Here is a 26,512-nt window from a genome sequence, read left to right as displayed (position 1 = left end):
CTTTGAAAATATGTTAGATGCTTATTTCAATAGATGTTGGTTAAGAGTCTTCTGTGTGACAGTTACTATGTTAGAAGCTACAGGGAAGGCTTGTGACTGCCCTCTTAGATTTGCTACCTTAATCAGGGTGATGAAAAACAATCAATCACAGTCTAGTATGAAGTAGTCAATCACAGAGGAAGAATGGGAAGCTGTAAGAACATAGATGAGCATCTCACCCCATCTTGGAGGCAGGGAGATGCAGGAAAGTTTTCTACATGAAGTTGAAAAAAATATGGGAGCTTGGTGATATGAAAGGAAAGGAATGGAAGATTTCCCAGTGGAGGGAACAGCAGATATAACAGTGCAGCTAGTCCACAGTGCATCTGGAGAAACTGCAGCTTAGAACGTAGTAAGAGAAGAGCTGGATGCCGAGAAGGGATGATGGTGGGCAGGTCATGAAAGGCTTTTCCAAGTAGCCTGAAGGGTTTAGGCTATGATATAAGCAGATACAGCCACTGAATGGAGGCACTAGTCAGACTGGTTTCTACCAAATGCCACAGGACATCCTTAAGCTTTCCTCTTTCTGTAACCCATCTTTTTGCAGGGCCCTCTATTCTTGTCCACTATCACCGTCCCTAAGTTTCCAGACCTTGTTCCAATACACCTCTTTCTCTAGGAAGCCTCCCAACCCCTAACTGGAAGGGATGGCCTACTCCGGGTAGAGTGGGTATGGGTGTGTGTGCAGGTGCGCTGTATAGCATCACATACAGTATAGCGTAATCAGCAGGATATGACCTACTCCAGGTAGAGTGGGTACGGGTGTCTGTGCAGGTGCGCTGTATAGCATCACATACAGTATAGCGTAATCAGCAGGATGCTCTAGGACCAGCTTGCCCCAGTTCCGAGCCTGGCTTTACTGCGTACTCTCTACGCTCCAGTTTCCTTATCTGTCAGGTGGAAATAACAACATTTCTATGTCAAAAGATTATCTCAGGGTGGAATAATTTCATGGATACATTTAACTCACTCAGAAGAGTGACTGGCCCAAAGCCAGCGTTTAATCAGTCTTAGCCTTTGTTACATGTTGTGGCCCCCGTACACACCCAACTGTAAGCTCAGTCAACTTTGGACTCATCAGAGAGTAGAAGTCAATGTCCTCCCCTTATGGACAGTCACCTCTACGACCTCATACTCTTTCCTCAGGCAATTGGTCAACACAAGCTAGAAATACGCTTTCCTTTCACAGGCAACCGTGTAGTAGAGGCAAGAACCTTAAACCATGATTTGGAAAAACTAGATCCTCTTCCTGGCTCCTCCGTCTTAATCCCTGGCTGACCTAGGGCAAGTGCCTTCTCCTTCCAGAACGTCAGTAGTCCCATCTGTGCAATGGGAACGAGCTCCTAGGAGACTCAAAAAGACAGAGGGCTTGGCGGCACTTAGCAAACTGGTGATGCAAACGTGGTTTCCATCTCCCAGTCTGCAAGCCACACCACCCATACTCACTTTCACTTCCGGAAGAAGCACACTCCCCAGACTGGCACACTGGCAGGCCTCCAGTTCAGGGAGCAGGTATATTTTCATTGGCCCCTCCCACTGAATTGATGAATTTATTTTCTCCTCCTCCAGGGACTTTCCTAACTTCCTTCTGTAAATGAAGGAAGGTGCACATGAGCACACTGTATATATAAATATGCTTGGGAAAGCTTTCCTCTTCTTCTCTCCTTCTCTTTTTTTTTTTCTTAAACCAAACTTGGTTTCTGTTGTAGGCGGTGCATTCCCTAGCAGGGTAGGGTGGGGCACAGTGTGCTGTGGAAAGTGGAGTGGGGAGGGCAGGGGGAGGAGTAGGCAGTGATTAATTCACCCACTGTGAGAGCTGGGCTTCTATTTAATGGGGGGGTCTCTCTGCTCTGAAGGAGTTAGAGGCAACTCTAGGACCATCAGGGGCATGGCAGAGGATCTAGGGCCGGGTTTTGGGGAAACAGTCAGTGTCGAAATGCTGCCCGAGGACGGAGGCTGCAGGCCCAAGGCCAGAGCTGGGCTAGCATCCAGGAGCAACAGTGCACGCTGCGCTCTGACCTGCTGCCTCGTGTTGCTCCCTATCCTGGCAGGACTCACCGCCTACCTGCTCGTTGGCCAGCTCCGGGCCCAAGGAGAGGCCTGTGTGTTTCAGGTAAGCAAGACTCCGCAGTGACCTGGGGGATCAGCAGACCCCCCTGGGGCCACCTGGCCGCTATCGCAGCTCTGGACAGAGCTTCTTGGTCCATCATGGTCCCTGCTTCCATATGCAAAGGAAAGGCAGAATGTGAAAGGTGGAGAACTCCAATTTGGTTTTTATTCTCAGTATTTCTGGGGGATGAATTGTGCCTTTTTAGGTTTATATGGAAACAACCACAAGCCACTTATTTTAAATAATTATAATCATAGTGCACTGATAATTTGGGAACATTCATTTTCTCTAAAAAAAATGAAAAACTAAAAAAAAAAACCTAAATTACAAAACTAATACATAGTCATTGAAAAAAGGTAGAAAACACAGATAAGGAAAAGAAGATAATTATCATTACCCATAACTGCGTAGAGTGACCATTATTAACATTTGGGGATATATAATTTCATACTTTTTAATAAGATGGGATTGTTTTGAGTCTCCTATTATGATTTTGTTTATTGTTAGTAAATTCACAGCAGCATGATGATACAGATGGTTGTATTGTATTCTTATGTATGTAGATGCTGTAATTCAATCAACTCCCCTTTCTTGGGTTTAGAAATATTCTTTTTCGAAGCCCAAGAAAGAATCTCCCACCTGATTATTTATCTCTGGTCTTGGTAGGGGTGGGATGTCAGGAAGCTTAGTCAAAAAAGAATACAGGGTCTAGGGAAAACAATGGTGCAATGGTGGGCAGGTGCTGACAGGTGATGGGGAAAACATAGTTCTAGACTAGGAACTTCAAAAACCTTAAAACCTGAAGAATGTGTCATTCAAGGGATACCCTTTAAAAACCAAAAACAACTCTCCTACATAATCTCTGGTAGGCAATTCAACCTCGGTCCAAAGTATTAAATTCCAGAGGGGAAAACAGGTTTTTCAGTTGGTTTAATTGGAAACCTGTTTTCTAAGCACTGCTGGCAACTTCAAAGCAGAGACCATGAGCAAGCCATGGTTAACGTGTAACTTTCACCACCCATGAGGGTCAGCAAACAGACTGAGATTCAGACAGCAACATCCATGGCCACATGCCATCATTCAGGAAATGTAGAAATATGCAGACAACTGGAAATGCTGTTCATGTTCCAGGAGAATGGGAGGGCACGGGGGTTCAGGCTGTGATGCCTAGACCGCCATGGGGCTGGTTCCAACAAAGTCAAACTGCAGCGTGCAGTCAGCATTCTGGACTCAGTCCCTCTTTAGCCAGAAAGAGATGGCTGTTCTTGAATGAGGCATTAAGTGGCTTCCGGTAACCTGAGCTCTCCTGCGTTCTGATGAAAACACTCCCTCTGCCCCAAACGATGTCTGAGATTGCCCATGTTGTGTTGATCTAGAAGTCCATCAGGTGCGATGCCACGGTACAGTGGAGGCCAGTGATGTGCTTAGGAAGAGAGTGTGAGGCACAAGCTGGCGCTGCCCAGGAAGCCCCTCGAGGGAAGGAGCTGCATGCCTGCCCTGCTGCAGGCACTCAAGAGATGCAAAGGCTGGGCTTCCCTGGTGGCGCAGTGGTTGCGAGTCCGCCTGCTGATGCAGGGGACGCGGGTTCGTGCCCCGGTCCAGGAAGATCCCACATGCCGCGGAGCGGCTGGGCCCGTGAGCCATGGCCGCTGAGCCTGCGCGTCCGGAGCCTGTGCTCCGCAACGGGAGAGGCCACAACAGTGAGAGGCCCACGTACCGGAAAAAAAAAAAAAGAGATGCAAAGGCCAATACCCCATTCTGTCATGGGGACCTTTGGAGCTGTGGTTTGGCCAAGCTATATAACTTAGTCAGAAGAAAAAGAAAGGAAAATGGGGCTAAGGCTGGGGCACATGAAACAAAGGGAGTACTGAAAAGAAACACCTGGCCCATTCAAAGAAGAGATTTAAGTAAGAGTGCTTAAAGAGTTCAAAGAAAGGTCAATTTACTGAGTTGCAGACAGATTAATGAGAACCGCAGGGCCGGAAGCATCCTGGGGTTACCACAGTATGAAGCTCGTCACCACCCCTTGGCCTGAAGAGGCAAATAGAGGGAAAAGTTTTAGAGGAACCCAAGGAGACCTAAAACGTAGGAGAAGGCCTGCCTGGAGGAGCTGAGGGTTGAGTTGAGGAAGGCCATCTGCCAAAGCAGCAGGGAGGGAACAGAAAGCAGCGAGGGAAAACTCTGACCAGTCTGCCCCCAGCCTCTCATCCCCTTGGCCAGACTCAATTGGAAGCCGGGCTCAAAAGAGCCAAGGAGCAAGTGTGCCAGGAGGTCAGTGAGGGCTCAGGGCATAGAGTGGATCCGCAGGGGCTAACAGACAATAACCAGCTCAAAAGAGATGCAAGAAGATGGGATTCAAGTGGGAAAACCAGGTCACCGGGACAGCTTGGGGACATAACAATGAAATGTCAGGACTCTTAGTCACCTGAGTTTGACTCCCAGCTCCATAACCTCCAGCTGTGTAAATAAGCACATGGCTTTTTTTTTTTTTTTTTTTTGGAGTCTGTTTCTCTTTCTACCAAAAAAAGATACTAATATCAGTTCTCTGACAGCACTAATAAGGTATGTGCAGGAGCAGTTTATATGTTGGGAATGTGGGGAGAGCTACAATTACGCAGTAACAGGACTCGACAGCACCATTTGTCACGCAGAGTTCGTCCAAACTTCTCCTCTTAATTGAAGTGACCATCTGTGTTAGGTAATTGGCTTTCTCCAGGGGAAAAACCAACTTCTAATTTCCTTATGGTAGTTTGGCAAATTGGAGCAAGGTGCTCACCTAAATTAGGCACCTGTCTTCCTACAGAAACTGGGAGGTGGGGGCATTACCTCTCCTGGTGTTCACATTTCAGAGAGATGCTCCCAGGTCACGGGGGCAGGGGGGGAAGAAAAGGCCTATCTGTTCTTCAAAAGGATTTAAATACATTTCAAAGCAAGAAGAAAGTACTTACAAGTTTTCTAACCTAAATGCTCTAGGAAAAAGGAAGGGAAAGAAATCTCGTCCCTTATTTTCAAAAGGGGGAACTAAGCCTCTTATTTTTCATTTGCACTTGTTCTTATGATCTAGACCCCACAGTTAGTAAGACCTAGATCCAGAACTCAAACTCAGATCTGTCTCCCTCAAAGCCTGGAACATTCCACGAGCTCTGCAAATACAAAGCCCCACTGTGATCTGCCCGCGTGGACTCCCCCAGACTCACCTAGGGGCCAATAGCCACCTTCGCCGCCACCTACACCCGCTTCCCCCGTGTCCCAGCCTTGCTCCCCCCTCCTCTTCACCTCCCGCACGCAGCCCCACAGTCCTCCTCTTCTGCCCACAGCCTTCATGAGATCCATGGAATCTGAGATTGTTTATGGAATGAGGTTTCCATTCCCACAGTGGCCAGGCAAAAGGCAATTCAATCCTAACACAAGAAAAACAGAGAGAGGAGGGCCACACAGACCTTCAGATACATTCACAGGCCTGAAGAGCTGGCTCGGCAGCAGCAGAGGATAAGCTGATGATAATAATGACAATAATAACGACATGATATGAGCTCCCACCTCAGACTCGTAGAGAGCTCTCCCAAACATGATCCCGCGGGATATTCACACCAACCCAGAGATGCAGTAAGACGGTGAGCAGTGGCGTGTGGCAGACGAGGAACTTGGAGAGAGAGCGTCTGCGTGAGCACCCAAGGTCGCAGCGGGGAGGGACGGAGCCAAGTCTCAGTTGGCAAATCCGGTTTCTCTCGGCTTCCCTGTTGCCTCCCTTCCACCTCCTCCCCAACCACAGTCAAGCTCTCGATCAACGAAAATACTTTCCATCTGCCCTTTTTGTGGATGAATGAGGGGATCACCCTCATGTGTTGAGGAGGACAGGAACCAGGAGTATTCTGTGAAACAGGAAATTCTGTAAAGATGGGCCTGGTCTTGATTCTCCACACAGGAGCCAAAATTATTCCTTGGAAGCTTTCACTGCATTGTGTCACCTCTGTGGCTTCATCTTCTACCCCTTTCCCTTCTCTCCTGCCTCTGGTCTTTCAGCCACCCCGGCTTCCCTCAGTTCCCTCAGGACTCCAGTGCTCTCCTGTCCCCAGTCCTCAGCGGGGCCGTTCCCTCTGCCAGGGCTGCCCTAAGGGACTTCCTCATTCCATCCTTGTAGCAACCAGAGGAGGCCAGCATCCCTGAGAATCTTTTCTACTCTAATTTAGGAGGGAGTTGAGGCTTGAGAAGAGAAGGCTCAAAAGGACTTGAAAGGAAGAGAGTGAGCAAAGTACAGAAGCTCCCCGAGTTTCAGTCTTCCCATAATACCCACCCTACTGAAGTGCAGTGAGGGTTCTAAGGAATCTCTATAAAGCCCCTCACAAGTGCTTGCAATATGGGCACTAGCTGGGTATTTGTCCCTTTCTTTCCCCTAAGTGGAAAAGCTCTTCACAGATTTATAGAAATTAAGAGATGGAAGTGCCCTTAGTCCCAGGGCCAGCAACTATGACCCATGGGCCAAATCTCACTCACTGCATGTTTTATAAACAAAGTTTTACTGAAACACAGCCACACCCACTTGCTTACGTACTGCCTTGGCTGTTTTCACACTAAACAAAGGAGTTAAGTATTTGTGACAGAGGCCATATGACCTGCAAAGTTAATATTTACTATGTGACCCTTTACAGGAAAAGTTTGCTGACCCTTGATCTAGTCTAATCTCCTCGTTTTACACTCGAAGAAGCCAAGGATCAGAGAAGGGAAGGAAAAGTTCAGGGTCACAGAGCAGGTTGGGGGCAGACCTAGAACTAGATACTATTTCTATGTTGCCTGGCCTCGTTCTACCAGAAAACAGGACCAACTCCTTTCCTGCTGGGTCCCTAGACCAGACTGTGGAAAAGCAACAGCAACTTGTGAGTAATGTTCCAGGATTTTATTAGCAGCAACAAAAACGGTCACCAGGACTGTTAAAAAATATTTTAAACTGGACTCTTCCTTCAGGGGTTGTGTAAGGAAAGATTCAACATGACAAACTTATTATCCAGTAAGTTGCAGAGCAGAAATCAAAATTAGATTTGAGAAGGTTGGGTTAACTGCCTTTAGGTGAAGTGACCATAAATATAGCATCGATTAAATATATCATGGTCCTTTCATGCAATGGAAAATTAAAATGAAGCATCTCTACGTGTAAGGATAGGGAATTTCTTGAAGATGTATATTAAGTGAAAAAATCGAAGTACATTAACAGCATATAGAATGTGAAACACTTCATTTTCTGAAAAAATAATGTACATTAATACATATGAATGTATTTATAAAGGCATAGACTATTTCAGGAAGATGAACAAGGAGTCTGGTAACTCTGTTAGCATCCAGATGGGGAAACTGGGTGGCTGGGTAACAAGGGAAATGGGGACACATTTTTGAACCTATATCCTTTTGTACAAAATGTATATGTTACCTATACAGAAAAATACATATATATATATATATATATATATATATATATAAAATATAGAGAGAGCGACACAGTAAAATGTTTTAGGATCTTTAGACTCCTGGAGAATGCTAGATAGATTTGCAACGTGGAAAAACCATGGGTCAAAAGTTCAAACCCAGTTTGATTTCTGGCTTAGCCACTTCTCAGCCATGTTACCTAAGCTTCCTGGCCTCCGTTTTTTAATGTATGAAACAGAGATAATTAGAAATAAAACCCTTAAAGTATCTGGCAGGGGGTGGAGGATTAGCAAGTGTAACAGTTATGTCCTCGGAACTTCCCTGCTCATGGAAATTATGTCAAAGAGAACGAATTCTGCAGCTGCCCTGGAATCTGCCATCACCAGTCCAGGGAGCAGGTTCTGGCACTGGAGGGCTTTTCTTGGCCCCTGATATTTGTGAGCTATCTTCGTGCCTCCTTCTCCACCCTGGTCTTGTACGCTCAACCCACGCTCCAATCCATCCTTTACCGGCTGCACTTGACCATGGCCTGGGCCTTCTTTTGGTCCTTAGTGGCATCCACTGCCTTCAGGACAGGTCCACCGCCCCCGCTCTGGCCCACAGGTCCCCAGAGGCCAGGCCTTTGTCTTCCCCGAGCACTGCTCCAGAACACAGGACTCTATGCTCCAGGCATAACTGAATGCACCACACTGGCTCAGCCCAAGCCCAGCACAGAACGGGGACTCAGCACTGTGCAATGAAGAGTCAGGGATGCCAAGGGAGGCACTGCTTCCCAGGGCTGCACCACTGTCAGTCTCTGCCCTTCCCTCCAAGTCCTACTTCTAGAATCATCTGCACACATTCTCCTCACCTCTCTTTGGTCCCCTCCAATCTCACTTTCGACCCTTCCCGAAAATCCACGCAAGGCTCCTAGTCCTTGTTCCCTGCACCTCCTTTCTCCTACACATTCCCCTGAGAGGCCCTGGTTTCCATCCAGACCAGCAGGACCCCACAGTGAGGCCAGCTCAGGCTTCAGAGGTACACAGATTAGAAGGAAAGCCATGGCCCCACCACATCACAACTGTGGCCTTATAATAATTTATTATATATCAGACTCCATTCTAAGTTTTTTCATATTTAGCGTTTTGAGAAGAGTACATGAGATCATGATATAAAGTTCTTAATGTGAGGTCTGGCATATAACACGTGTACTACATGTTTACCGTCGGTACTTCATGCATCATCTCAGTTAATCCTTGAAACTGCACAATGAAGAAAGTACTACTGTTATCTCCACTTTAAAGAAGATGAATCTCAGGCTTAGAAAATCGAAACCACATGTCCAAAGTCACACAGAGTGTGACACTGGGATTCAAACCCACGTGTATGCTCCTCCTAGCCACTACGCTAGTGTGCCTCTGAGTATAAACCCAGCAAATTATTCACTTGCTGGCGGTGGTCAGGGGGATTTAAAAATGATACCCTAGAAAATACCTTTCACATAGTAAGTGCTCATAAATGCTAGTTCCCTTCCTCCCCTGGGGACACCTAGCTATCCCTGGCACACAGAGGCACTCACTAAGCATTCCCCGGTTGGAGAGAAGGATGGAGAGGTGCACGAGGTACCTGACCTCCCTAAGTCATACTACCTGTCTACAGAATGGGGAGTGTAACACACTTTCTTCGTAGCATTTTGCTGAGAATTCTGCAAGGACAAGTCCGGAAAGCTGCTGCCATAAGGTAGATGCTCCACAGACATTACTTCTCCACAGACTCCACATCTGAGCCTTTTATTTCACTCAAGCTATTCCCTCTGTTGGATGAGGATGGTAACGATAAGCCCCTTTGCAAAACACTGAGCACTCAGTGGCTGCCTCTGCTGTAGCCTCAGGGAGCCCTGGCACAGCTGGAGGAGAAGCCCAGCTCACTCCCAAGGTCAGGCCAGGGGCAAAGGGCAGAGAATCCAGAGAAGGTGAGGGTGCGCTGTCGAAATGAAATGAAGGGAGGGCAAGCGAGCAGGGAGAGTGAATCCCACACCGCCGCTGCAGCTCCTGGCTGGTGATTCCACGATCCATTCATTCCCCCTTTAAAATCAACACGCACATCGCTCAACCCCAGCTTCCTCATCTAACAGACCACAGGCAGCCCAGCAGCCGCAGCACCGTGGCTGTAAGAGGTCATCTCCCAGCCTGGTGTCCTTAATGAGGCCCAGGAGCTGACAGCGGCAACAAGCATGGAGTATGAACGGGTGGAGGGATATCCCATTCCCTAAACTCCTGGAGACTGTGAAACGGCAGGAGTCCAGAAGCAAACTGTGGACTGAGGAGGCCCCTCCTGTTGGGAGAAGCGGGAAGCCATCCAGAGCTCCGAAATGATCTCTGTGCCGCTGGTCATAAAGAGACACACAGGTGGCTTCTGTTTACCACTACAGTGGTGGGACCAAGGGGAAGGTATATGGAACCAAAAATACATACCACAAGGATGGATTGAGCACAAACACAGAAGGAAAATGAATTGGCTATCCACTCTATGCGTCTGGTCTTTCTTAGCCATCACAACAGTCCTGGGAGGAAAGAATCATTGTTTACTGTGTGGGGGGGGGGGGGTATGCGGGCCTCTCACTGCTGTGGCCTCTCCCGCCGCGGAGCACAGGCCCCAGACATGCAGGCCCAGCAGCCACGGCCCACGGGCCCAGCTGCTCCACGGCACGTGGGATCCTCCCGGACCGGAGCACGAATCCACATCCCCTGCATTGGCAGGCGGACTCTCAACCACTGCGCCACCAGGGAAGCCCCATTGTTTACTTTTATTGATGAGGAAACTTGAGCCTTACTGAGGTTAAGTGACAAATAGGAAATAATAGAGATGGGATTTCCACATTTGCTGGGCTGCAAACACCACATTCTTTGCTCTGTACCACTCTAAGTGTTGCATGTAAAGACCCGTCCAGTTAAAGACCTAAACGTAAGGCCAGACACTATAAAACTCTTCGATGAAAACACAGGCAAAACACTCTATGACATAAATCACAGCAAGTTCCTTTTTGACCCACCTCCTAGAGTAACGGAAATAAAAAGAAAAATAAACAAATGGGACCTAATGAAACAAAAGCTTTTGCTCAGCAAAGGAAACCATAAGAAAGACGAAAAGACAACCCTCAGAATGGGAGAAAATATTTGCAAACGAAGCAACTGACAAAGGATTAATCCCCAAAATATACAAGCAGCTCATGCAGCTCAATATCAAAAAACAAACAACCCAATCCAAAATGGGCAGAAGACCTAAATAGACATTTCTCCAAAGAAGACATACAGATTGCCAACAAACACATGAAAGGATGCTCAACATCACTAATCATTAGAGAAATGCACATCAAAACCACAATGAGGTATCACCTCACACCAGTCAGAATGGCCATCATCAAAAAATCTACAAACAATAAATGCTGGAGAGGGTGGGGAGAAAAGGGAACCCTCTTGCACTGTTGGTGGGAATGTAAATTGTTACAGCCACTATGGAGAACAGTATGGAGGTTCCTTAAAAAACTAAAAATAGAACTACCATATGACCCAGCAATCCCACTACTGGGCATATACCCTGAGAAAACCATAATTCAAAAAGATACATGTACCACAATGTTCACTGCAGCTCTATTTACAATAGCCAGGACATGGAAGCAACCTAAATGTCCATCGACAGACGAATGGATGAAGAAGATGTGGCACATATATACAATGGAATATTACTCAGCCATAAAAAGGAATGAAATTGGGTTATTTGTAGTGAGGTGGATGGACCCAGAGCCTGTCATACAGAGTGAAATCAGAAGGAAAACAAATACCGTATACTAACACATATATATGGAATCTAAAAAAACGGTACTGATGAACCTAGTGGCAGGGTAGGAATAAAGACAGATGTAGAGAATGGACTTGAGGACATGGGGGTGGGGAGGGAAGCTGGGATGAAGTGAGAGAGTAGCATTGACATAAATACACTACCAAATGTAAAATGGATGGCTAGTGGAAGCTGCTGCATAGCACAAGATCAACTAGATACTCTGTGATGACCTAGAGGGGTGGGATAGGAAGGGTGGGAGGGAGGATCAAGAGGGAGGGGATATGGGGATATATGTATACATATAGCTGATTCACTTCGTTGTACAGCAGAAACTAACGCAACATTGTAAAGCAATTATACTCCAATAAAGATCTGGGGGAAAAAAACACCACCGTCCAGTGCACCTTAGAGGAGGATGAAATGAAACCACCTTGGAATCAAACACGTCCAGGTTGGATGTGTATCCTTGTGCAAGTATAAACAGGAAATTGCAAGAGGAAAAGGCAAATGTCTGTGTATTTCTCCTAGAAGTGCTGGGAGGATGTTATGGATCATAAAACGTTTATGCCTTTGCAATTGTGGCATTTATGACAGCAAGAAATAGCTATCTCTTCCTGTTTATGAATATACTAGAGAGTGAGTACAGAATATGGGAGAAAGGCTAAATGGGTCATTAGTTAAAATACGCTCAGGGGATTTTTCTGGGGAGATGCCAATAAGAGAATCTCAAAGACCACATCGCTTCAGGCTCATCCATTATGTAGTCAGCTAACGTTTACGGGGCTCCTGATATGTGCCAGTCTGTACTTGGTCTAAAGGTTTAGCTCCCAGGCCTTTCATGTACTCTTTGCCTTTGGCTTACAAAGACTATTATCAGGTGATAACCTCTTCTGAGAGCAGCTGGAGTACTTACTAGCTGAGAAGCCCACACAAACACCAGAAGGACCTGGCACAGGGAAACCCTCAGCTAGACAGTAGTCTCCTCCTTCCCTCCATCCTTCTTTGTTCCTTGTTGGAAGTATTAGAGAATTCCGAAAATGCTTAAAGTAATAGGTCATGGTTAGTTTGAGTTGGGGTTTACCAATCTATATGCAGCCACCCCCCCAAAAAAAAGCAAGAAGAAAAAAGGAAATAAAATCAAGTGAGACTGAAAATTCCCTGACCTGTAAGAACTAAGGGGTGAAAAGCACCAGCTTACTTTGCTCGGGCTAATAAATACCAGGGTGGCAGGCAACCCACTCTCCCACTAATATGTATGCCCATCGGCAGACACATCTGCCTTTTCTGGCTCTGATCCTGGCCAACTGTCACGACTCTCAACAAGCATTTCTAGAGCCATGGCTATGCTCCAAGCAGAGCCTGATGAAAAACTCTGGAGGCCCCAGTACTAAAAGATTATGGCTACCCACCTCTACATAATCACGTTTTTAAATTGAAACAAAAACTCAAAACTCTGCATGTATTCTAAAATTACAGGGTCTCTTTCCTAGTTTTTTTAATTGTAAAACTCTGGCTACAGTCACTGAAGCTGAATTTGACTCCATCTTCTTCTCTGTTTCCTGCCTGTCTCACTGGTGCCCGAGCATCAGTGTATTTTGCCAACTGGCTAATCCAGTGGGAGTGCCAGGCACTGTCTGAGGTGCTACAAATATAGTGGTGAGCAAGACAGGCAGAATTCTACAGGCAGCTGGAATTCTGCTAGAGAGAGAAAATCAATAGCACACAAATAAGTCATATCACTTGAGGGAGTAATAAATGCTCCGAAGGGGAAATAAAATTGGACCCTGGTTCTCAGCCAGTGATTTGAGAAGGTATGTAAGGGGAAATAAATCACATTCTTCAGGGGTGTTCTTGGACTCCATGTCTATTCAGATTTGGAAGCTAATGTTGCAGTGACCAGCATCTCTCGGGAGCCATCATCTCCTTGGTATCCCAGAATAATCAGAAGTGATGGACATGAGTCAGAGCTGGAAGACAGTAAGCCATTTATTGACTTTTTTTATAAGCAACCATCTCGAGAGCAGGCATTGAGCCAGCTCACATGCATAAACCTTTCCTCAAAGACCTACTAGCTCATCCTCTCAAATCTCCTCTTCATTCATTCCTGCTTCTTATCACAATAATCTTCCTCCCATGACAAACAGAGTGATTATTAAGAGAAACAGCAATGGAAGCCTTTAGATGTTGTTCTTGGAAACAGGGTCCCAGCTGATGTTCTTCGTGGAGACTCTTGGAATGTTGTGTTCTTCAAACCTGCCAACAGGCACTATCTTAGCCTCCAGAAGTTTAGTAGTATTCCGGGTGGGCCACTTAAAACCCACACACATCCATCCATATATGAAAATAAAATGTGTCTAAGTTACAGAAATCCAGCAGAGCAAATAAGGAAATGTGTTCACTCTCAAATTCTTGCTAATGACAATGGGACTCTGAACCAGAAGAAATGCTCCAGACTCTTAGCTGAGGGTCTGCTTAGACAAAAATAAGCAGGATGTTCAAGAAGGTTTCTCAGCAGAGAACTAAATGAAGTAGAAGGTGGCCAACCAAGGCAGCCATTTCCTACACAAGGGGATGCAACCAGGCTCTTCCAAATTTTTTGAGAGTTCACCTTCAGTTTTCTGCCTTGCCAAAGGATCGAGTTCTTTGTCAGCTCTGTCAATAGCAAGTAAGGAAACAGTCTACAGAATAAGGCCATTTCTAGGCTGCTTCTCCACCTCCCAAGATCATCAAAGTTACTGATGCTGGATAAGCAGTCATGTCGATTGGGTTTAGGTTTTCAAAGACTATGGTACTCATGACCCTATGCTAAAAGCGTATAATATATTCACTTGGCAGCAGAAATTCTTGCAGTTTCCCAACTGCTCCTGTGCTCTGTTGGGCCTCCTAACTCTTGCACAAGCTTTTAGCCTGTCTGAAATGGTCATTATCTTTATTACCTGGTTAATACCTGTGAGTATTATATACCCGTGAGTATATATAAGATGCAGTTCAGGTGTAATCCCCCCTGATTCTCCCACTTCTGGGCCAGGTTCCTGTTTTCTGGTCTCTGTGTTTCCCCCACTGTCACAGTGCAGGGAACCACTAGTACTTATCCATCCACCTCAGCGGATGAGGGGCTTGCCTGGAAGTTATAAGGAGCAATGGCTGAGGGCTTGGGATTCTGGAGTCAGTTGACCTGGGTTAAAATCCTGCTCCTCCGCTTTCCAGGTATAAGACACTGGGCAAGTTTCTTAATGTCCTAGGCCTAATTTTCAGTATGAGGATATAAACAGCATCCACCGTGGAGGGTCACTGCCAGGCTGAAGGAGATGAGGCACGTGAAGGGCTTGGCACGGCCCAGCGCCGCTACTCGGCGAATAAACGGTAGCTACACTTACTGCCTTCTTCATGTCCCTTGAATCATTCACCGTGGTCGCCTCTCATGGCTGGAGTACAGAGAACCTGGAGAAGGATAAACAGTAGGTACCAAGACTGGGATGGCAGTTGGCACTTTGAATGCCAACGTAAGTATTCGGGACTGTGTTAAAGGTTATGGGGAGCCATTGAAGGTTTATGAACAGAGACGTGTCTCAAAGGGATGCTTTAGAAAAAGCCCTCTGGAGGCAGGCTAAGAGACGGGTTCAAGAAAAGGAGGAACCAGGTGGAGGAAGCTCTGTTAGGAGCCTATGGGAAGAATCCTGGAGAGCAGGGTGCTGAGGCCTGGCGTAGAGGCATGAATGAGAAAAACTCCAAAATAGAAATGACAGCTTGGGTTTGCGAAAGAAGAAAGAAAGAAATTTCAGGCTTGGTAACTGAGGAGAGGCAGTAGTGTTGCCATCAACAGAACTAGGAAGTGGAAAAAAGAGCACTGGAAAGGGGAGAAAGTCAGTTAGGCATTCAAAGACAAGATCTCTGCCTTCAAGAGGGCTTCCAATAGAGGTTAGGTAACATGTCTTGGAGTAAAAAGAGCCTGGTGCTCTGGGCTCTAATAAGATCACTGTTATCACAGGACTGCTCGCAGACCTAGACTCACCAACGACACAGCTGCATCCACACAACCACACATGCGTGTAGAGAATCCGTGCACACAACACCAGACCATAGACACACGTAGACACACAGATGCAAAAACACATTGACTCATACCCTCTTCCACTGATGAAGCTGTCTTCTCTCATACTCACATGGACATACAATTTCTCATTCACAAGTACACACACACACACTCACACAAACACACACGAATTTTAAGATGTAAAATGACAAGTGTTCATGGTGACATGAGGATCAGTGGTCTTGGGGACTGTGTAGTTATGAGGATCAAATGAGAAGACTCTGGATTGAGTCAAAATTGTATCAGAGAAGAGAACATTGGAAAATGTAAGAGAGTGATGTCATTCCTAAACTAAGAGCTTGGTTTTGCTCCTGAGTTTATACGCAGGTCTTGTGAATGGTGGTTCTTCATTTTCCATGCATTCTTTGCATTGACTCATACATTTTCTTCATCTCAAATCTGGGAGTTATCTATCGCTGGGGTTGTTATTATTCCCATTTTTCAGATGACGACACCAAAACTCAGAGCGGAAGTGTCTTGCTCAAGATTATATTGTTAATAAATGGTGGAACCAGGATTCAAATTCAGGTCTGTCTACCCCCAAATCAGTTACTCTTTTTAACTACCATGTGGTATCTGAAATGGCTCACAAACTAGGGTTGCAAGAATAAAAAAGTCTTCATATATTGCATGGAAACAAGGCAGGATTTTGGAGGTTGATGAGAAAGAGAGCATAGTCATTATTCCTTTTTTGGTATCACTTTTTGCAACAGTTCCAATTTTTAAATTGTGCTGAAGAAAAGAAAATAAAGCAAGTGAGGCTATTTGTTCAAATAAAAGAAGCAATGATAAGATGACAGAGTGCCCTAGAATGGAACAGGAAAAGCTCTCAGGACAAAACTTTAAAGTTGAGCTTCAGAGACAAGCATAGGAGAGAGAAAGGTCATTGGGGTGCTGGAAGATGAAAGAAGAGAGCTTGGGTGCAAGATTCCCATCAACTCAATATTCTCATTCCCATTTCCCTTATCTCTGAGTACTGAGGCTGGGTAGCAGCAGCATCTTAAACACGCCCATAACATGGGCAGCTGCATGGGTATGGGGTCAAAAGGACCACAAGATAATATGAACCATATCTTTCTTTCCCAATAGACTCCAAAAGGACAGGAGCTTGGACCTTCATATCAGCGATCTTGTAAGTGTGTTCATATTTTATGCCTTTTCTTGTGGGGGACAAGCACATTTCTCATAGTCTGATACATGGGAAGTTAAGAGGCAGGACCCAGAGGAAAAGAGAGGCTCCTCCCCGGTCACTAAGAAGGCAAAATGGTGCCCTGGCCAAGTGCATGGCCTGTGGAGCTGACAGCCTTTAGGCAAATAATTTCACCTTTCTCTGTCTCAGTTTACTCACCAATAAAAGTGGTTATAATAGTACTTACCTCCCAGGGTTAGTGTGGATTAAATTAGTTAATTCCTTTAAAGATATTAGAACAATACCTAGCACATCAAAAGTATGCAATAATTTTTCCTTTTATCATCAATAACATCATCTTTATCACTGTAGTTAGAACACACTTGTTCAGTATAGTCATCTCTGAGAACCAAAAGGAAATGCTGAGGCCTTCTGGAGAACTGATAGGGAAACAGAGGTCCAGAGAGGGAAAGGGATTTGCCAAGGTCATATAGCTACAGAGTAGTCCCCACCTAGTTCTGTTAGGACATCCAGATGGCTCAGTGGATATGGTTAAAGGGACTACGAAGAAGGCAAAAGGCCAACCAGCTCCCACAGAACCAACAGAAGCAAAGGAGAGGCGAGGTGAGCTTTGCTGAACACCAAGCATGTGCCAGGAATCGTTCTGAGCACCCATCATCCATGGAAGGAATTGATGTACCCATGTTAGATACGAGAAAACAGAGTCTCAGACAGGATGGATAACTTGTCCAAAGTCATGGGGCCAAGGTTCATTTGTGTTCAAGATTATTTCTCCTGAGGCTGCCTTGTCCCTGCCCACCCCCAAGAAAGACCTGGACCAAACTGCAGGAGAGGAATGTTTCTCTCCAGCTGCAGGCACCGCGCAGCTCACCAAAGGCTGTCTTCACTCCAATCACCCTCTGACTCATACAAAACATTTTTCTCCTTTCCTTACAGACGCACCTCCTGGAGCCGGTGGGGATAAGCCAAGGGCACACCTAACAGGTAATTCTTCCGGGTGGGTTTTCCAGGAGACTATGGGCCCTGGGCTTGAGGTTTCTTTCAGTGTTTGCCAAAACTCATTCTTGTAGCTTTAAACTGGAAACCACACCCTTTGGTAACAGACTCCTCCTCTCAGTCAGGGTCTTCAGATGTCTTCCTCTCTCGAAGTGTCCAAAGCCCCATGTTTCTTGGGCATTTTCTTCCAGATTCTATCAGCTCTCTTCCTTATCTACTGTTTCTCTCTTTCATTCTCACACTCAGTCATTCAGAAATGGCTTTCCTCAGATTCAGAGATTCATGTAATTTTGAATCTAGTCAAAGATGAAAGCTCCCCTAAGCCAATTTATTGAGTCCATTCAAGAAGTTATTGGACACTTAGATTCAGGTAGGTATTTCTAAAGAATTTTCATTGATGTAAAGAGATTAAGAGCAATCTCTTAACATCACCGGTTGGCCAGATTCCCAAGTCTAGTGTCGAAATTCCTGACACCTCACATCTGGAGTCACATATACTTCTACGACTCCAGAGAAAAGAGCAAGACAGTGCAGAAATACGTGTTAAAAATCCATTGATACTACATATAAAATAGATAACTAATGAGAACCTACTGTATAGCTCAGGGAACTCTACTCAGTGCTCTGTGGTGACCTAAATGGGAAAGAATCCAACAAAGAGAGGATATATGTATACGTATAGCTGATTCACTTTGCTGTACAGTAGAAACTAACACAATATTGTAAAGCAACCATACTCCAATACAAATTTTAAAATAAATAAATAAACTTTGCTGAATCCATTGAAAAACTAGAAAGTTAAAAAACAAGCATATTCTTCTGAGCTGTAAGAAAACCTGCAACCCAGAAGGGGGATATCCTTGTGGCCCACAACACCTGTCTTAACGTTTGACCAAGAGGGAACTGCGGTGAGTCCTGAGTGAGGATTAGGACCAGGGAGATGCCAGTCACCATCACTTACCACTTGCATCTAAGAATGGGGGTTATTGAACAGGCTGGGCAGGAAAATCCTAGAAACTGAGTATGGAGATGCCAACCCTCTTCCTATTGAATGGGGGGAGTGGAAATGGGGAAAGGAATCTAGGTTCTACTGAGCTTTTAATATGTACCAAGCACTGTGGCAGGCAGTTTACATCCAGGATCTCTTTTAATCTGCGTATCAGCAAAACAGGATGGGGAAACTGAGGCTCAGACAACTAAATTCACTTATCCCAAGTCATAGGACTAGGAGGGTTGAGATCTGAGACTGACTCCAACTGTTTCCATTACAAATACTTCCTACCCAATCTCCTACTTGCTGCTGTGTTGGCCTAATTGCATACCAAGTTAATAGAACTTGCTTTGTCTAGAAAATACCTGATTTTTGCTTTTAATCATCTGAGATGAATTTGTTAAATCTATTGCATCACCCACAAAGGAGTAGAGACTATAAGAGGTGACTAATAAAAATGCCCTTTACAGATCTTGCAAAGAAGCAACAGAGCTCTCCAGGGGCCACTTAGTACAGGGGCCAGGGGAGACACACATATTCTGAACATGTGTCATAATTGCAAAAGAAGCCATAGTCTAGTCAGCAATGGGAAAAACACTTTAGAAAAATCCAGGAACCAGGTTTTTGGTCAATTACCAGGTGAGAAGTTTGCTGAACACTTACTTAAATATGACCTATCCCAAAACTATGGCCAACGGTGCATAATGGTAATTGCTATGGATTTCAAAAGAGGTTGTAGGAAATTAAAATGTGTTTTAATTTTTTCTGAAAAGTATTAGTTTTATTGCAGGTTATCTTATTTGGTTTGAATCAATGGTGTGATTCTATTCTTTTTTTTCTGCTATAGATATAACCTCACAAAAAGCATTCATTCATATGTTCTATATAACATATACTTGTAAATAATGCAAACATAAAAACATATAAAAATATATAAAATGAAACAGGCTTATTTTTTAATCTGTCAAAATGAAAGATGTTAGTTTATTTGAGGAAAGAAAATAAATATGTATTGAGTAACACTGTATCCAGCCACCATGATAAATATGTCCATGTCTCTTTCACTCATTTGATCTTCAGAACAACACTATAAGGGAGCTTTGTCTCCAGTTCACAGACAGGAAAGTGAGACTCAGAGAGAAGAACCTACATGATACAGAGTCGGAAGCCCGGAGCCCCAGTCCCTTTCACTCCACAACTCAATTATATTTTGTCTTACATTTTGGCCCTGTTGATGTGGGAGAGGCATTTACAAAATCTTCTGGATCTCTGGTGTTCTGCAAGCTAATTTTTTATTAATTACTACCTGTGTTTCATGTGGCTTTGGACCATGCATTGGAAGGGAGTAACAAGGAACATGACTCTCTCTCTCTGCAATGCCCTCTGTCTGTAGCAGAGCATTTCTGAAACCAGAAGCCTAACAAAAGTAAATGTAGTTTAGAGGATATTCCTAATTCCACATTAAAAAAAAAAAAAATTAACCATCTCTTAATCCTTTCCACAGGTATTATTATCTCCTTTTCCTTTCTTCTTTTTTTCTTATTTGTTTGTTTTTTAAGGAAAGGTACATCAAAAAAGCAAATCTTTGCTTAGTAAAGAAATACTTTAAGCAAAAGGATTATCACAAGGTGGGGAGGTAGGGGAGGTGAGGGACTACTGCAGGCAGGAGAACCTCTGACCATAAAGTCTGCAAGTGTCTCAAGAGTTAGGCTAAAAGCGTTTTTCTTTTATAGAGAGGAGGACACAAAGCTGAAATGAACCAGGTGTGGGGAAGTGGATGAAAGGTTGGCTTGACAGGCTCAGAGAATGTTTTACCCTGAGGCCAGCCTATTTTCAGGAGGCTGGTTCAGGTTGAGGGTCAGGTTGAGGGTGGGCCAAAGTTCAGGGGCCTGGAGGAAGGAGAGAAACTTAACTGAAGTTTGGTTAAAAAACATTTTGTTCCGATGAATCAGTGAGGATAAAACAGTCCAGCTAATCACTTATGAAGCAAAGAATGGGAATTGGGAGGGGCTGGTGTCTGGCCCTGGCACAGTTAAACAACGGAGGTCATCCATCAGTTTTATCTAGGTCACTGGGGAAGAGGAGTTCTTTGTTGTAAGCTGTTTTCCAAAACACAGAGGAGTAAAGAGATTTTTTAACCTTAACTCTTTCCCAGGATCACAGGCCTCAGGAAAAAATTCAAGATTTTCAAATAAGAAAACTCAGGCTCAGAGAGGCAAAGCAATTTGCTTGAGGTCACCTACCTAAGATGCTACTCTCTGAACAGATGTGTATGTCCACTCACACATCCTCTACTCATTCCTCCTCAAGGAACTTGCTAGCTGTTGGTTTTATCCAATCTCTTTACTCTTTGAAAATGATTTAAGACTCTTTTTAGCAAATTCCACAGGTTCTGACACAAGCAAATGAAACCTCCCTCTTGTCTTTGCAGTTGTGAGACAAACTCCCACGCAGTCCTTGAAAAATCAGTTCCCAGCTCTGCATTGGGAACATGAACTTGGCTTGGCCTTCACCAAGAACCGGATGAACTACACCAACAAATTTCTGGTGATCCCAGAGTCAGGAGACTACTTTGTTTACTCCCAGGTCACATTCCGAGGGACCACATCCGAGTGTGGTGAAATCAGCCAAGGGAGCCGACTAAACAAGCCAGACTCCATCATCGTGGTCATCACCAAGGTAACGGACAGCTACCCTGAGCCGACCCAGCTCCTAATGGGGACCAAGTCAGTGTGTGAAATAGGCAGCAACTGGTTCCAACCCATCTACCTAGGGGCCATGTTCTTCCTGAATGAAGGGGACAAGCTCATGGTGAACGTCAGTGACATCTCTTTGGTGGATTACACAAAAGAAGATAAAACCTTCTTCGGAGCCTTCTTGCTATAGTGGCAAGGCAGATGTCGTTGTGTGAAGGTCCTCTGCCTCTTAGCTCCTAATTTTCCTCATTCATATGTAATTATAACTAGAAGGTTTTTTTGGAACATCCATAGAGACAGTGGTTAAGCCATGAAATTTAGGGGCCCAAAGTTCACAGTTTATGTGCCTTACTGATGAGAATACTAATTGGAAAAAGGCATAAGAGAACAGACCTATTATCATGGTTTCTTGGAAGAGTGGTGAGTTTCTAAACATTAAAACACTGATCACCAGATGAACGGAACATTTCCACGCCTTCCTACTACACATTTGTCACCAGAGGGCCCAGATACTGTTCAATTTTATTATGAAGCATTTGCTTCGGTTCAGGAACCTTGAAAACAAAACCTAATGCCCTAGAAAACAGTGTAAACCCTTGAGAGGCAAAATCCTACGTCAGTTCCTCTAAACACATACTTTAATGCCTTGCCTACAAAAATGAAAAGAGAGCTGATATTTCTCATAAATATTCTCAAAAGAAGAAACTGATTTTCACGCCATCTATGGCAAGTGAGAAAAACTACCTTTCTCTTTACTATGTACACATGCATCAAAACAAGCAAGTGTGAGTTCCACATGTGTATGTCGAAATACATATAACAATAGCATCTATTCAGAACAGTGTTCTTGAGCGCCTTTTATGTGTGTGCTTCCTTAACCCAAAAGACACTATGAAGACTTGAGACAGACTCTACCCAAATGTATATGAATACACTAGATGGCTTCTGGTCAAATATCGCTCTACATATTCCAAGGACTAATTCTAAGTTCTAACAAATCAGACACTGTTACAGAAGATTTCTGAAGCTCTCCTGACTATGTAATATAACCAGCTGATTAGGTCACTCAAAAAACTTGAAGACAGAGTTCTAGCTAACAGACCAATTATATAACAAACTTGACTGATGCCAAGAGACAATGGATTTATTCCCTGGGGGGGAAATATCAGTCACCACATCTGGAGATGTTAACCGAGATCTGCTCTGAGGTTTGATTCACAACTTTCTATGCAGAGCGTTATATGGGTATTTTTCTCTTAAAATATTCAAAGGGATTTAAATGTGGAATTGGCTAATCAGCCCAGCCAAGGCATCTTTCCTGAAGAAGAGGCTGAACATTGTGAAGGTCCTTCCATTGCTTCAATGAGTTCATATCCTCTAATCCGTATGAGTTTTCTGCACTCATATGTCAAGGGTTGGAGAGGCATTTCTGCTCTCTTAGCCTCTGTTGACTTGTCTGTAAAGGAGGAATCCACCAATCTGTTTCCCAGGATCAAATGAGCTCATGGGGATGAAACATGCTAACTTCAAGCATTCTGTGAAGTCTGAGAGCATGTCAGTGTGACATGCGGAGTGATCTCCAGCACCTTGGTCTCTATAATAAATGTTCCCTATTGTGAGAGACCTCACAGGTTGGTCTGAAAGCAAATTTGGCAATGACATCACTCTTACTTACTCTTTTCACCAGGAGACTACAGCGGCAGAGACATGCATTATGGGGTTCCTGAACATGATGACTGGTGTAGCAGTACTTGATCAATATCTGTTGAGTTATAATTAAATAAAAATTAACTTCTAATTTCTGAGTTGGGAGGTTAAGGTTCTAAAGCCCTCAGCTTCTCAAAACAGCACAGGCCCAGCATGAGCACAGAGCAGGGCACGGTCACCTCCACCTGGTTCAGAAGTGACTTCACAAGGGGAGTGAAGCCTGAGTGACTCCTGAAAGGAGGTGGGCAGGCAGCGGATGGCCTCAGGGAAAGGGCATCTCAGACAGACTAATTACCCTTTACTTAAAGCAGAAAGGAAAGGTTCCTCAGTAACTACAAACTCAGCTTGATGAGAGAATGTTTCCTCAACCGACTCCTAGAACAATATTTATTGTTAAATCAGGAATGCTTTATCAATGACTCCAGTCTGGCCCCAAGATCAGAACTAACACCCTATTAGGGAAGGAAAATGCTCTGCCTGCACCTCCATGAGCACACCCAGCAACCTGGGATATGGCAAAGGATCTGCATGCACAGAAGAGTCCAGAGTCCCCTCCACTGAAAGGAACCCCTATACCAAGGGCCCTCAAACCTTCCCTCTCTTCCACAGGGAGTCTGGTGAATTTGGAAGTTTATCCAATAGGAACTCCCTACTACCCTGGAAGCCTTGAGGCCTTGGAAAAATCCCTGCCACACATTTGCTTTGCTCCTGTCATAAGCTTGTTTATTGAAGATTGTATTGTGCTCAAGTCGTCACTGCTGAATTTGTTAAATTCTCTCTGATATTTCTTTTACTGTTCAGATAGGCCCAGCCAGACGTTCCTAGTGGAACTCAAGTCAGAACTTCTGTTTCCTAGGCATTATGTCCATAGCAAAACTTAGCATACTAGTTGGGAGAGTGAGGTGGGAGAATGCTTTTTAAGAATGTGATGGTCCCCTAAAAGGAGTAAATGGGGTGCATCCAAAGATTTGGAAGGGAAAAAGGAGCATGCTTATGTGCTTTAGAAAATAGTTAATTTAGGGAGAAAATGTTTTACCGATTCCACGTCTCTGAAAAGGCTGAATTCAAATCAATTCCACAAACACTTACTGAGTACCTACTTGCCCTGGGGATACAAAGCTAAATTATTTTAGTCTCAGACGTATTCATTCTAACTGCTTAGCACCTCCACTGTCTGCAGATCCTTTATTATTTTGGTTGTATTAGCTAATTAATTAGCTAACTTTAGACACATGGATATTTTCTCATTACGAAAATGGGTGACATTTGATGAAGGATGAGCATTAACAAAATGACTTGTGTTTACTCTAAGTGCTTTTTTAAATAGCTATTCAAGGATAGTTCTCCATAAATAAAAGGGGGGAAAATAAAGGTACTTTCTGTGCTAAAATCCATTATTTAAGCCACATGTAGAGAAAGGTTTATTATCTCCTGGACTAGAGTTTGGCCATCAACACCCATGAAAATATTAGAACTTTATGGATAACCCAGATGTTTTGAAAAGCCTGTGTTTCTCAGCCAATACAGAAGCCATGATCAAAATGCATGGGGTCACTAGTATTTTGACCCTGGTTTAGATCTATTTGGAACAAAATTGCTTAAGCTACTAAAATTCCTAGCTTTTTTTGACTAACATACTGTAGAATGTGAAAAAGTACACTTTCACATCCAGAAAGGTGTCTGGTTCAGTTCAATAACTAGGCATGCCAGAGCCCTTGCCTCTATTTCAGTCTAGGCTATGTCACCCCAGAGGAAATTCCACCTCTGCGATTGTCAATAACCTCTCTGGCTTATAAAAGTTCAACTAGCTCACTGTGCACACGGCAGGTCTGTTACCAAGTTCCTCTCGCAAGGTATTTTCCCAAGTCCTCTCCCTGTCGTGTTTCCATGATTGTGACACTGGGGATTAATTCTTCAGCACAGGACTCTTTACACGTTACACCTTGCAAAACACATGCAGAAGCCACTCGCCTCAAGACTTCTTACTCTCCCAGGACCCAGAGTCCTGGAAGTATTCTGCCATTTTTAGGAGAAATTTTTTAAACAATGTACCCCTGTCCTGGATATTAAGAGCTATTGCATCACACTGACAGCTGGGCCTGGGAAGAATTCAGTGGACTGTTAACCCCTGAATGCTTTTGCTCCAGCAGTGAGAGAGTGAGGGTCAGAGCAGTCACATCTATGCCCTGCTCCACTCTGTTAACCATATTTACAACTTTCCAAGCTCTGAGACACATTTACCCCCTGCCATCCATTCCATCACCCATTTTAAGAAGAAAATACCATACCAGCTCAGACAGGACTTACTTGTTCAGGACCACACAATGAGTTAATGGTGATCTAGAGCTAGGATACTGTTCCTCTGAATCATAATCCTAGGCTCACCCAATTACCCTCTGCTCTTATTAAATAGTAATTAATAATAACTGGAGGAGAAATTGGAGGAAGACATGAGAAATATTATCAAATATCTATGGGGTGACGTAGAAAGGGGGAAGAAATTTCTTCCATGTCTCCCTAGAGGAAAAAGCTAGGGCTAATAAGTTGAAGTTACAGGGTTACCATTTCTGGCTTGATATCCAAATGAACTTTCCACCCCAAAACAGAATGTCTCCAGATAGTGATTGCTCAGTCCCAGGAGACATTCAAGCAAAGGGCTCATCTCAAGGCTTTTGTAGAAACCATTCCTTCATTGAGGTGAGAGAAAGGATTGAGCCAAAGGATTTCTGAGGTCTTTTCCAAATCTTTGATTACATGGTCATTTTTCAATTGACTTCTGTGTGTTCTATTTGATCATTAAGAACCTGACTGGTCTTGTCAAGAGTTCTGGACTTCTAGCTTAGAAGTGGTTGCCATTTCCCACTTGTTCAGAGATTGTCCAACACAGTGACTCTGAGATGTTGACCAATAGAGCACATCATGGAATTTTAGAGCTGACGGGATCTGCACAGCTTATCTGCTCCAAGTTACATCATTTTAAGGATGAAGGAAGCAAGGCTCAGAAAGGTGACGTAAATGGCCCAATGCCAGACAGTAGCTAGTAGCAGCGTGAGGCTAGAATGCGTATCTCCTGACACCCAGCCCAGCAATCTTTCCATGTCATCCACGACTCAGTTATTTTCTTGAGCATATGTCACATGGCAGCACTTACCTAGATGCTGGAGAGCCAAGGCAAGAGGGAGTATGACAGGCAAGTCCCACTACCATGTTGCATATGCGTTCAGGAGGAAGGAGACACACAATATTGAGTAAATAAAGTAGCTGAACTTAATCAGATGACTTTATTTGTAAAGTCATTAAAATATGTAACTTCCCCCCTTTTGTTTCAGGGGTGAAAAGATTAAACAAGTATAGGTGTTTATGTGGTTTTAATGATAAGCCCCATGTGCTTCTACTGATTTTATGTTTTATGTTAAAACATCACAAACCCAAGGTAAATTGCATATTGTATGTTGTTGGATATGTATTTAACAGATATAAGTGCCCCGTCTTC

General features: G+C 44.2%; 1 protein-coding gene and 1 long non-coding RNA gene across 8 annotated transcripts in view; one reads left to right on the top strand and one right to left on the bottom strand.

Annotated features, from left to right (window-relative positions):
* Positions 1–26,512, bottom strand: part of LOC307188624 — a 301,789-nt gene that overhangs the window by 177,616 nt on the left and 97,661 nt on the right. Inside the window, exon 2 of one of the 7 annotated variants that reach the window (XR_013829024.1) lies at positions 10,021–10,109. The exons of the other annotated variants lie outside the window; for them this stretch is intronic. This is a non-coding gene — a long non-coding RNA (uncharacterized lncRNA). The remainder of the gene's footprint in view (positions 1–10,020; positions 10,110–26,512) is intronic. 7 annotated transcript variants of the gene reach the window in all.
* Positions 1,903–25,692, top strand: TNFSF15 (TNF superfamily member 15). The gene is made up of 4 exons (XM_079926012.1): positions 1,903–2,152; positions 16,569–16,611; positions 17,566–17,613; positions 21,048–25,692. Exons 1-4 carry the CDS (start codon positions 1,928–1,930, stop codon positions 21,500–21,502), a joined length of 771 nt encoding a protein of 256 aa, XP_079782138.1. The 5' UTR covers positions 1,903–1,927; the 3' UTR covers positions 21,503–25,692.

Source organism: Stenella coeruleoalba, assembly GCF_951394435.1.
Source record: "Stenella coeruleoalba genome assembly, chromosome: 7".
Lineage (NCBI taxonomy): Eukaryota > Metazoa > Chordata > Mammalia > Artiodactyla > Delphinidae > Stenella > Stenella coeruleoalba.
Note: the sequence above shows the minus strand (reverse complement) of the source record. Positions and strands in the feature narration are given on the sequence as shown.